Consider the following 12,954-nt stretch of genomic DNA (forward strand, 5'->3'; position numbering starts at 1 on the left):
GACCAAGAAGAGCATGACCTCGTCCAACTTCTCCACACTCCCCTTCAGGAGACAGTGTCACTGACGGAGCTCCGGGATGCCTCCGCAGCTGACCCTGTCCTCTCCTCTGTTTCACTGTTCGTCAAACAAGGCTGGCCCACGAAGATGTCAGATGAGCTGTTCCCCTACTTCAGGATCCGTGAGGAGCTGGCATGCTGGAACGGCACGTGTGTCGCCAGAGGGCTCTGCACTGTGGTCCCGAGTGTTCTCCGTGAGCGTGTCCTCACTATGGCACACGAGGGCCACTTGGGCATAGTCAGGCTCAAACAACGATGCCGGGACCTTGTGTGGTGGCCAGGGATCGACAGGGACATCGAAACCCTGGTCAAGGATTGCACTGCCTGTCTTCTCAGTGGGAAGACCCGGACTCCAGCCTCGCCCCCGCCCATGCAGCCCCTGGACTGGCCGTCTAGACCCTGGGAGCACCTCCAACTCGACATCTGCGGCGAGCTGCATGGGGTACCACACCACCAGCGGTTTCTTGTCGTGGTCTACGACCTCCACTCTAAGTGGCCGGAGGTGACACCTGTGGGCTCTGTCACAGCCAAGGTGTTAATTGATATTTTGGACTCCCTGTTCTCACGATGGGGGCTGCCTGCGAAAATCACTACCGATAATGGGCCTCAAATGGTCTCGCACGAATTGTCCTCCTACCTGGGGGGGAAAGGGATCCGCCATATCCGCACAGCTTTTTACAACCCAGCTGCCAATGGGGGGGTCGAACGACTGAACCAGTTTCTAAAGAATGGAATCAGGGCACACCTCGCTCAAGGGTGCACATTCAGTACCAGCCTCCTCCAGACGCTGCTACACTATCGTGCCACTCCACACACCACCACCGGAGTCTCCCCAGCATCCCTGATGTTGGGACGGGAGCTTCAGCTACCTTTGGATAGGCTTCGCCCTGCCCTGGCTCATGCTCCAGCTCACCCAGTTCACGCCACAGTCACTGCGCGCCAGAGCCAGATGAAGGACCGGTTCGACCGAACACGACGAGCTAGGCCCCCTGCTGTTGCCGCTTATGACTGGGTCAGGGTCCGACGGCCCCACCGTGACAATAAACTACAGTCGTTCTGGTCAGATCCTGTCCAGGTCAGCCGACAGCTCGGTCCAGCCACGTTCAAGCTCATGGATGGCACGCGCTGGCACGCTAGCCGCCTGCACAAGGTACGGGCCCCCCCTGGGCCAGGGCTGTGTGCAGCCCAACCGGCCTCACGGGCTGACACCTCAGCCTTCCCAGCTCCTCGGCAGCTTGACACCCCGGTCCCTCCGGTCCAGTTGGGAAACAGGGAGCCAGACCTGGAGGCTAGCCCTGCATCTGTGCCCCGCCCAGTCCGTTCCCATCGCCGACCTGTACGCCTACATGACTTTGTGACTGAGTATCACACTTAGGCTTGTGTGTGGGGGGGGGAAATGTTATGTCGGGCATTGCTACGACAATGCCGTGTTCAGATCCTTTTTATGTTTTACGGAAGTGACGGAAAAAGTTCGTGGTTTTTGGAGATTAAACGGATTCACTCCGACAACCGTCTCGTCTAGTTTTGTCCGCTGCCAGAACACAACAGATACAAACGGAAACGCGGACTAAATACACTGAACTAATGACAACAATCCAAAACAGCTGTAAAACACTGGGATTCCACATAAGGTTAACGAGGGGGCGTGGCACACATTAGGATCGGACGGAGCGGGGTGTGACAGCAACAGGTCATGTATTGGGAGTGAGGGATCCAAGATAACCTTGCTGATCCATTTGGTAGTGCATTAGATGATTAGATGTAAATGAAGTGGAGCTCAGTGTCAGTTAAGTTAGAGGTCTCGGATGTAATGTGTTCCAGTCATAATTAATCTAGTCTGGCTGTCCTTGCTACATTACCAGACTGTAATGGAGGTCGTGAGGATGCATAGAATTGGATAAGAAGATCTTTGTTGACTCTGAACTTTCTTTAATGTCTGAGGAAGTATAGTCTTCGTTGTGCTTTCTTGGTGATGCAGTCCGTGTTCATGAATTGTGTACCATTTCAGAGAGCTGAAAGTGTACAGTATACGCCAAGTAACTTAAATGAGTTTGTAATGGCCATTTGTGGCTTGTTGATGTAGATGGTCGATTTTAAGTTCTGCAAACTTTTTACTAGCATTATATTGGCCTGACGGGCTAATTTGTGAGAAATATTGATTTTAGTAAATTAACTCCATGAAAAATTATTTGCACAAGAAAGTAGTGCATCATTTCAGGATCACACTTCTAATAAAGTAATATGCACTTAGTGGCCACTTTCTTAGGTATGCTCCCGTGGTACCAGGTACGACCCTCTTTTGTCTAGAGAATCACTACAAGGTCCAATGAAGCTTTTCTCACACACCACAATTGTATTGAGCTGTTATTTTTGCACCTCCTGTTAGCTTTACCAAGTCTGGCCATTCTTCTGTTTCCTCTCTCATTAACATGGTGTTTTCAGCCACAGAACTGCCCCTGTCTAGATGTTACAGTCTCAGGATGGTGGCTGTTTCTGAGATGCTGGAACCACCATTTTGGGCATCACCAGTCTCCACTCAATATAATTTACATTTAATGTGTTACAGTGAAAAAAAACGTGAACAACAACATTTGAGGTAAATCCCCACATCCCATTTTTTTCTTGAGGTTCTACAAAATCAAAGGAGAGCGCAAAATCAAATAGACCTCAGATGAATTAAAAAAAAAAAGTTTGGTGTACCACCAACGACAGTTCTTTCATTGTCAACATGTTTGTTGTAATAAAACTTTTTATATTTTAATTTACACTCCCCGCTCTGCATGCAGATCATAATTAATTATATTAGTTCAAATGAAACAGGCATAGGCTTTGATTGATTCTGCTTAGACAGTAAGCTTTACAGTACCAATGTGTCTCTGGATTTAGCTTGTAATGGTGGGATAGGGGTTGGGGGGTGGGGGGGCAGTCTGCGTAGGGGCTACATCTGTTTCTTAAAGGAGAGTCCTTTGAACCCTATACAGTTCAAACTCTCTCAGTGCCTATCCAATCAGCTGAAAAAAAGCAAGTCCCTTTCCCCGAATTCAGTGGCCAGTCAGTCATTACATATCCACTCACCATTTCACATGGGTCACTCCCAGTGTGATCTCACAATGACTTACCAGCTTTGGTGTAAAAGTAAAGAGCAGCTATTAAGCAAACCATGAATGAGCATGTCAGTTTTGTCAGAAAATCATTTAGAATGTGGTGCATTGTGCTAATGATGCAAAGATTGTGGGTTCATTCCAAAGGAGGACACATAAATTGTAACCCCTCTCTTGTAGTGGAAAATTACCACCAAGCATGCTGTCTGATGGTTACTAAGGAAGTTAGGCTGCAAAATAAGGTTTCTGTGCTTGCAGAAACGGATGCAAGGTACTGGGGAGTGGGTTTTAGACCTTACCCATATTAAGCTAGATGAGAGACAAGTTTTATTCCATATATGGCACATATAAGATGCTTGTGCTAAACGAAAAGCTTGTCCTGAGCATAGACTGTGCAAAAGCAGACATGGGTCTTCTGGTTGTGGTTGCCGAGGAAGGTCATTTGTCTGCCAGTATAAAATGACAGCAGCTGCGTCTGCGATTGGGAGAACTTCTCAGAACTGTCTGTGAAGAGTCTCCCCGAGCTCGCACAGAACAATATCTCAATAAAGCAACGGCTTAAAGAATTCACTGATTTACCTGTTCAGTCCTACTTCTGAAATTATGATCATGTAAGTCACATTGGATAAAGTCAATTGTCAAATAAATGAGTTAAATGTGCTGTAGATCTGTGCAATGCCGCCCTTTTTGTGATATTTGATACATGAGCATACTGTAGACAGATATAATTATAAGCATCAGTGGTCAGTTAGTGATCGACTAGATAGTTATTAACAGGCAGTGCAGGGCACTTTTTGAGGTTCTGGCAAACAGGCAGAATTTACTGGGGAGGACCCGTCCACCCCCCCAACTTGGGGCTCACAACCCCTTATGTCAACATGTGATTTTAGTTGGGGGTCCCTAGCTCCAGTCTATTTTCATTTCAGGGTGCCTGGTTAAACCCTAATCTAGATAATACAGTTACATAGATTAGGCCACAAGAAGCACTTCTTAGCGTTTAACTCAGTACACAAGTGATTTTTAATGAAGTCTTCCCTAAAACTGGAATTCTAACAGTGACAGAATGTATGTGACCTATTAAATAATCACAAGACTGATTTGTAACATGCGTTCCAGTGCAAAAGTGAGGATCATTTCATTGTTATCACTTCACAGCACAAACACACAAAAATACACAAAAACAATATAAAACATTTTAAGCAGTCACGGTTTTCAAACAAACGTTGGTCCGTCTGCCCCAGGCAGGCGAATGCTAAGCAGAATTAAATAATCCGAAACCTCATGTATCGTATTAGAACAGCAGGAGCTGCCCATGTAACCTCATACAACGTATATAACCTTCCTCTGACCACACTGGGCTTACGGTGGGATTACATTGTCAAACATTAAAAATCGCCTAGGAGAAAATACATGTGATTTTCTCCGGATCCATTGCTGTGTTACATACTGGTATAAAATTACTTATTCAGCATAATTCAATAATATACACAATATTTTATATAGTCGCACAATACTGCTTCGTAATCCCAAGTTTGTACCGGAAAAGTGCAAAAGGTAGACGGAGGAGACAATCGACACTGTAAAGAAACAGCGGTTCATATGAAGATAAAAGATATTGCGCCTGTTATCATAAGCATCACTAATTACACTGTATTGTTAAACAATACTTAAAAAAATAAAACAAATTATTTAATCTTAACTACTCCGTTGGGAGTATTACAGAAGAACCCAATTATCTGGAAAAGGAGATTTAACTATTCCAGAGTCTTTCTGGAATGTTCTGTCATGTTCTAAGCCATTTATTTAACAAAATATAGAAGTGTATTCTGTAGAAGATGGTTTTGTCTGAGCTGGGTGCCAGAAAGCCCAGACAGGTTGAATGGTGGTGCCTCAGAATTGTTGGTTGGAGAAATCGGGGCATTTGAGAACGTCGTACTTCAGGTAGCCCACCCGGTCCACCTGCCTCCGTGAGTTCATCCTCCAGTAGAACCGATCCCGACAGAAGTAAATGTTTCCTGCAAGAGATTATAACACAGTTATGGATGGCCACTGCTTTATTGCATTGTGATGCTAGTCTGTGGACAGCTCAATTGCCATTCAAAAGTTCAGCATGTTCATTGCTGCTCAAAGGCGTTAAGTGGTCAAAGAAAGTGCTGAAAGCTATTTATCCGGGTAGTATGTGCATAAGTACTTGGAAAAACAAACAACATTAGAATACATGCAAATGACCACTAACACAATAAGAAGTAAAAAAACATTATTCTGTTCTACAAAAGGTTACGGATATTTTATTGGCTGGCTGGATGGATATCGCTTCAGTGCCTAATCCTCTCCTTAGGGGCACCCCAGCCATTCCATGCATATGTTAAATTTCACCACCAGCTCAGTTAATTACTTAAATAACTTCATGAGGTATTGATTGGCCAGACATGGTATTCTAATGGTAAAGTCAACAAATACATGAGTATATTTGATGGTTACTGCAAATACTCGGGTGAATTTCAGAGGGGTTTTGAAATAGCTAAGCTAACATACTTTGACAGATATAAACTTATTTTATACTAATGTTTTTATACAATAATTGAAATGTACTTTTCTTCAGCAGCCTAAAACTTTTGCACTCTACTGTACAGTATATTCAGACTTAGCAGAGAAAACTTCAGTCTGCCTTCATCTATGCAAATATGAACACATTTCAAAGAAGTGTAGTGCTGGGTATCTCCTCATGGTGTCACTGTTGAGTTTGCAGCATGCTCACCATTGTATAGGAAGACGTCATGAGCATCAACCGGAACTCCTCCAAAAGTCAGGTCTATCAAGCGGGGGTAGCCCTTGTCGATCACCTGTGCTTTCACGTCCAGTCTGGAGGTGATGGGAAAAATTCAGGTATTGACGAAACCTGCTGTGCTGATTCTGCTTAAGACACCCCACCTGAGAGCACTGCAATAGAGCCCACCAGAGAGCACTGCAATACAGCCCACCAGAGAGCACTGCAATACAGCCCACCAGAGAGCACTGCAATACAGCCCACCAGAGAGCATTGCAATACAGCTCACCAGAGAGCACTGCAATAGAGCCCACCAGAGAGCACTGCAATACAGAACACCAGAGAGCACTGCAATAGAGCCCACCAGAGAGCGAATGGGAGAATACACTGGACTCACCTCCAGTAGTTCTCACCGCTGAACAAAAGCACCTTGCTTCTGCCGCGCTGCAGAGCTCCCTCCACTCGCATTATATTGCTTGGCAGGCCCAGTTTTTCCAAGCTACGGGGGCCCAGAACATTCATCCCCGTGTACACCCAGAAACGGCGGCCTGGGAAGCAAAGGCAAGCCAGTGAGCCTGGACAGGAGGTGCAGCTAGAGGCTAAGGCCAAGAACCCGAAGGCTTTTCCATAGTACCTGAGAAGACATACAGCTTCTTGGTGAGCAGGTCCTGGAAGGCGGAATCAATGGTGGGTGGCAGGGCTGGCCACGTGTCCGATATGGAATATGGGCCATTAATTTCACCATCCTTCTGGGAAGACAGCCTCCAGTATTTCCTGCAAAGCCAGCATATTTGTTGAAATGAGACCAAAGGAGCATTGAACTCATCTTCTTGAGTCTTGTTTTCCATCACAGTACTAGCTGATCTTACCCATTCTTGAAAAGATGCAAATCTCCCTGGATTTCAGTGATGCAGTCAAACTTCTCTGCCTTGCAGGCATCCTGAGAGGGGTCGATAGGCTGTTGAGTAGGCAAGCCTGGGGTGGGAGAGGGTGTGGTTTCCATTGGGTCTTCAGTGGTGACGGGTGTGACAACTGTGGTATTAGGAGGCAAGGTGCCAGATTTGCTTCCTGAAAGAATGCAAATTTAAGATGAATATACATATAACACAGACTGTGACAGTTCAGCAAAGTTGAACTGCGTAGAATATGGAAAATGCCTAATAAACCATGCATCTGTAATGTTATTTACATTTGATTTATTTATCAGATGCTTTCGTCCAAAGTATCATACATTTTTGCGAAAGCAGGATTAGACAGTCCCTGGAGCAATAGGGCGTTAAAGACCCAACAATCGAATCTCTACCGACCTGAGATTCAAACTGGTGACCTGATCACTGGTGTCCCAACCTGCTGAGCCGTACACTGCCCCCAAAAAATAGTTAAAGCCTCTTACCATAGAGTTTCTGAATGCCCTGGATGTCATCGCTGTGCAGAGAGAAGTCCTTTATATAGTCGTACATTGGGAACATGAGAGCCTCTCTGACGTCAGTGTGCTCCAAACCAAGGGCGTGGCCAAACTCATGGGCCGCCACCAGGAACAGACTGTACCCTGAGACACAAAGTGTGATATGTGGTCATGCCCCGAAGGACCAATCACAGAGAAGAATGCATAGGCTGGCGCGCCAGCCGGATTTTATTTGACATGCTTCCGCATTATTCTTTGGTTCGAGAATCCGTTTATTGGATCATCACCATGCAGTATGACAAAATTCTGATTTCTAATCCCAACAAAATGACCACACGTTGAGGTTTGGCAGCAAATCTGAAACGAGCCAAAACAGTTTTGCCTATATTTTACTTCCTACTTCCTTTTACCCATGATCCTACTTTCCTATGGGTAGAATCCTACAGTAGGTGTATCACTAGATGTGGGTATTGGGATGGGTTCTGCTAACTTGACTGGTAAGTTCTATAGATAGTTTGGCAATAATAAGTTGAAAAACATTTCAGATATAAATATAAGACAAAATTGATCAGTATAGCTCCAGCCGCTGGTGTTTTCTCCCCAGGTGCCCGTGTCGCTCACCTTGGTCTGGGCAGAAGCCCCAATGCATGTCCTTGTCGTAATTCTCTGTGGTTGCGCACCACAGTTTACCATCGCCTCGGCCATCACTGGTGCAAGAATAGTACGTCTTCTTCATGAAAGTGAAAGGGAAGTGACATGGCTCCCCCTCTGCGTTTCCACCAATCACAGCCGTGTCTGTGGTGGATAGGGACTGCAATGAACATGCTTTTCCTCCAGATGTCAGTGTTGAAAGTTTTATACAATGGACTTGCCGGATAATACTCATGCTGAGTGATAATTCGCATCTGTAACAGGCAGAAATTTGTGTCATTTCAACTCACCTCGGTTGGGGCAAAAGCCATACTTCTTGTCGGTATCGAAATTTTTAGTGGTGGCACACCAGCGGTAGCCATCGTCGCGGCCTTCAGTGGTGCAACTATCGTAGCTCTCGCCAAGGAACACAAAAGGAAACTTGCAAGGTGCCCCATCACTGTTCCCGCCAATCGTATACAGGTCTGAAGAAACAAAATGATGAGCACCTCACACTCGCAAAGTATTAATCCTGAACCTGCTGAAGTGACTGTCAGTGGATGTCAGAATCCGCAGGAACTAGACTCTGCTGAATGTTGACTTTCACTTACATTCACTGGGGCAGAAGCCGTAGAGCTCGTCTTTGTCAAAATCAGCTGTAGTTGCACACCAAAGCATGTTATCGGAGCGCCCTTCTGTTGTACAACTGGAGTACGACTTTCCCTGGAATATGAAGGGGAATTGGCACATAGCTCCTCCTGCATTGCCAAAGCGAGTCTTCACCACTGCAGTAGAGAAAGTAATTATCGCATGGCATGTATTGTGCTTTTTCAGCATATATCCACTAGAGGGTGATATATATGTATTTTTTTTTTCTTTCACATATAATAAGAGAGTTCTTGCATCTTTACTACTTTGTTTGCATTCTAAAAGGTTATGCAACACATAACATAAGGGTGTTAATTGCCTACTCACCAGGGCCCGTGCCCAGGGTCCAGAACTCATCGTCGTCAAAGTGGGCATCACCTTGTATACCCTCCCCAGGGGGATAGGCATGAGCCAGGAGTCCATCCTTGCCATCAAAGGGGTAGGGGTCGCCATGGTCTGCAACAAATGCACCCCAAGGATGATAACCAGGACTCTATGCTTTTCTGGGACCCTTAACATCTGACTGTCTGCTATAGCCTGGACGAGCCTAACCTTTCCTTCCGAAGGACACCATTATGTCTGCTGTTCCATCGTACAGACGTGTGAAGGTCAGTGGGGTGACATCACTCCATACTTTGAAGGCACGAGCGAAGGCATCATCAATCAGAGACTCCTCCATATCTGGTGAGTAGTTCAGGATCCTGCAGAGCACAGTACCACCACACATTTTGTTAGCTCCGAGTCAAAACCAGTGCAACTAAGACAATCGAGTGCTTCTGCTGTCCTACCTATATGTGATGTCATTATGGTCCCATTTGAGATTTCCCTCAAAGGTCTTGTAATTTCGAACATCTACGACCCCACAGCGAGGCATCTTCATGGCGTTGATGGTAGCTGCATCCAGCTGGCCTGTCTGCTCCAGGCCAAGGTTCCTCTGCAGTTGCCTCAGGGCTTTGGCTGTGGACGTCGACATTGGCATTCTGCTGCGATGCTGCACGTTTATGTAGCCAAAGCGTTCCAAGTATGTCTGCAGGAAAGACCACCCATAAAGTATGCTTACTCAGATCTTCAGCAGTACAGTGCTACAAGTCATATCTAATTACATGCAAATGCTAGGATGTGGAGTGTAGATCATCCATAGAACCAATTAGGGAGGCAGAGGACAGCATATTTGTAATATTTAAGTTTCTCGTGTTAATGAGAAGTCAGATACAAACTGGAATTGATGCTCAGCCACACTTATCTTTGCAGAGCAGTCAGTCAATTTATGGCCAGCTGGAGTTAATTTAGATAGGCTTGGTAACGGAAAAACACGAAAAACCCAACCCTCTGCTCATGCATCGGCTCAACAAACAGAAAAGTCTTTTTTATTGGAAAGAACATTAAACTATATGTAGTAAAAATAAAGATATTGCATTCTGTGCCAATAAACTGTCAGGCTGCTTGGTTTTGTAGTTTAACTTTGAAGAGTGAGTTCATTTGGACAAGGACAAGTGAGCATATTTGAAGTCTCTTGAACAATACTACATGACGGGCTGGCAGTGACCCATTCCAGTGTTTTGTTCAGCTGTCTTCAAACTCAGCATTTCAAGTTATTAGAGCCAGTGATGATGCTGAGTATTGAGTTTAGTGAGAGCCACTTCTCGGTTAACTTTGCCTCATGAATGACAGGAAATTCATGATGCTGAGAGATGGAGGTCAAACTATTATTATACTGTATTGGCGTGTGCATTCAACGTTTGCGTCACTGTAGGGGAGATGACTTAAAGCTCCTTGTGCAGAACATATTGCAAACATAATATTGTCTGTGGTATTCTCAGAATTACAACACACTGAGCAGGCAACTGATGTGATGAGTTGATTTTTTTTTTAATGCCCCACAACGCTGACCAGCATAAGCAATTGGATGGATGGATGGATTTTTAAATGTTTTAAGGGTTCATTTATTAACCTGATACCATAATAGAGTCTCTTCTTTTATAAGGTACATTTTTCAAATCTATTGTTTTCTAACAAAGAACTGTTTAGTTCAAGATTATTGGTGATGTGCAGCAGGTGAATTGGAATGCTCAGCCTCACATGGTTGCAAAAGGCTACACAAGACAGTGCAAAACAAAACAGATGGTGCATAACAATACAAGAGAGTACAGAACGATGTAGATACTGCAAAAAACGATGCAAAACTGGATGATATGTGGTCAATGACTGATAAAGCTCAGTAACAGATCTATAAAGTTTAAAGGTTTCAAGTTGTGTTCGGATGAACTTGGGTAAATTCTTGTGCCACAGCTGCAGGGGAGGGGGCAGGTGCATTGGGGGGAGGTGGGGCAACAGTGTAGTAAAGGACAAAACAATAAAAGGCAAGTGCAATAAAAGGCAAGACAGTGCAAGAAATAAGGTAGCGCAATACAGAAATTGTAGCTACCGAAAGCAAGAAAACCACAGAGGAGAGGAGCACTTGCACCAGCCCACCTTAAATAGCTAGTAATTTCTCCAGGTTGCCATATTGGCGGTTAAACAAGAGATGTTTTATACAGTTTGATTTTGTGACATTCCTTGGCATTAAGATTAACTTTCATGGCAACAACTTACTTGAGGAGGTACACATAATTAAGTAGTATTTAATATATTAATTAAGCAGAAACAGAAGGGTTAGTTACACACTGATCCTAGTGTGTACTAACTTTGGTACTAAGTTACCGGTGCCCCCTGAAGTGGAGTGTTACTATTTTCATTTTTGCTATGTACACACAAGTGAAAGAAACTGAGTCCATCAACATCAGAAGAGTATTTGTGAATGTCTGAAAAGCACAGGGTGCCCTAAGGAGCTTTGTGCATTGAGAGCACTATCAAGAAGATCGGAGGGGTAACTTTTAGGGTACTCACATTAGCAAACTCCTCGTCGGTCATGTTGGTTGCGATGTCCCCAGGGAAGGTGACGAAGACGGGCTTGAGGGGTCTCCCCCAGCCCAGGGAGCAAGCCCCAAGCATGAGGAGAGCGAAGAACGCAGACATCATACTCAACGCCGATGAGCGGATCAAGAAGTTGCAATGGTCAGACCTTAAACTCCTACAGGTAAACCGGAGGAGAAGAGTTTTGCTTCTCTTCTGTGTCCTTCTTATCTAAGATGATGTCCCTCCTGGTCTTCTGAGCTGCTGTGGCAGTATTTATGTAGTGGTGAGACTTAGTCACTCAACCCTCCCAGCGGCCATGCCCACAGTGTGGGATGGTGTAAAAATAACATGAATATTAAAGGGGCTTTCCAAGTATGTGTTTAATTTGTTCAGGTTTGGGCCTTGGGGTTGAAGAGGGTGGGCTCTGACGGGCAGGCATGATGGACGTTAGCTGAGTAACAGAAGACAGGAGGCACTAAATCCAGACCTAGCATTTCTGGAACTGAATGAAGAGCAGAAACTGTTAATGGTATAAGGTGAAAATTAGCCTGACATTTACTTAATCTACTATTCCACAGTATCATTGAATGTAAACACGAATGTTTTGGCAAGGAAACTGTTTGACTAAAAACAGCCAGGGGACACTGTATGTCCGTGCATTCGTATGTGCGTACCTGCATGACTCTGATACACCTCATCACTACAGAAATAAATCAGCAAGCGATCACCCTAAGCGGCATGTAGCATGAACAAGGTGGTTCGGGACATTGTGAAGAAGCATAGGGCTTGAAGGGAGACATATACAGGACTTTCAGGCGAAGATATGGAGAGTTACTATTTCTAGATGTCGATGTTCATATTTCCACACTGGCCATAAGCCAGTTACAGCCACATACAAGTACTGGATTATTTCTAGGCTCTCCAAAAACCAAGAAACATTATTAACAGGTATTTCATCAATTAAAAACACCCCCTTGTATTTTGATATTGTCTTATCTAGCAGAACATTAAGCTGGCCTGCAGATGTTTTTGTTATTAGCAGTGCAGTTGCTGCTAGAGTTCATTCATTTGTATTTTATTTGTGCCTTAAACATTTTTTACATGGATTTTAACTGTCCGTAATATCTCGTGCCGTTCAGGCCGTGGAGACACACAAATTCATCATGATGCACAGTAAATTAAAAAAAAGGTAAGATGTGCGGTATACAGCTGTTGGGAAATGCGGATGAACCTTGCGATATTCACGTGCTGTGACTCGAAGGACTTTGCCGGGCAGCAATAGCAGGAACATGATGAAACTGAATGATGACACCAGCCTCTTATGAAACATGCCGATCAATTAACTGACATCCAGACATGTGCAGGAAATAAATCTGATATATTATATGTCTTACATTTGGAGAATTTTTGTGATTGAATTTGTTTCAGTCAAACAACAAAAAAGAATTTGGT

General features: G+C 44.6%; 1 protein-coding gene across 1 annotated transcript; it reads right to left on the reverse strand.

Moving 5' to 3' along the window:
* Window positions 1–4,159: 4,159 nt before the first annotated feature.
* Window positions 4,160–11,777, reverse strand: mmp9 (matrix metallopeptidase 9). The gene is made up of 13 exons (XM_023835345.2): window positions 11,494–11,777; window positions 9,396–9,634; window positions 9,160–9,308; window positions 8,935–9,063; window positions 8,571–8,744; window positions 8,271–8,444; window positions 7,951–8,124; window positions 7,318–7,473; window positions 6,794–6,992; window positions 6,559–6,698; window positions 6,322–6,472; window positions 5,916–6,019; window positions 4,160–5,172 (listed from the first exon to the last, which is right to left on the reverse strand). The coding sequence occupies exons 1-13, from the start codon at window positions 11,623–11,625 to the stop codon at window positions 5,048–5,050; spliced, it is 2,046 nt and encodes a 681-aa protein (XP_023691113.2). The 5' UTR covers window positions 11,626–11,777; the 3' UTR covers window positions 4,160–5,047.
* Between the last annotated feature and the right edge of the window lie 1,177 nt (window positions 11,778–12,954).

Source organism: Paramormyrops kingsleyae, chromosome 6 (genome assembly GCF_048594095.1).
Source record: "Paramormyrops kingsleyae isolate MSU_618 chromosome 6, PKINGS_0.4, whole genome shotgun sequence".
In the NCBI taxonomy this organism is placed as follows: Eukaryota; Metazoa; Chordata; class Actinopteri; order Osteoglossiformes; family Mormyridae; genus Paramormyrops; species Paramormyrops kingsleyae.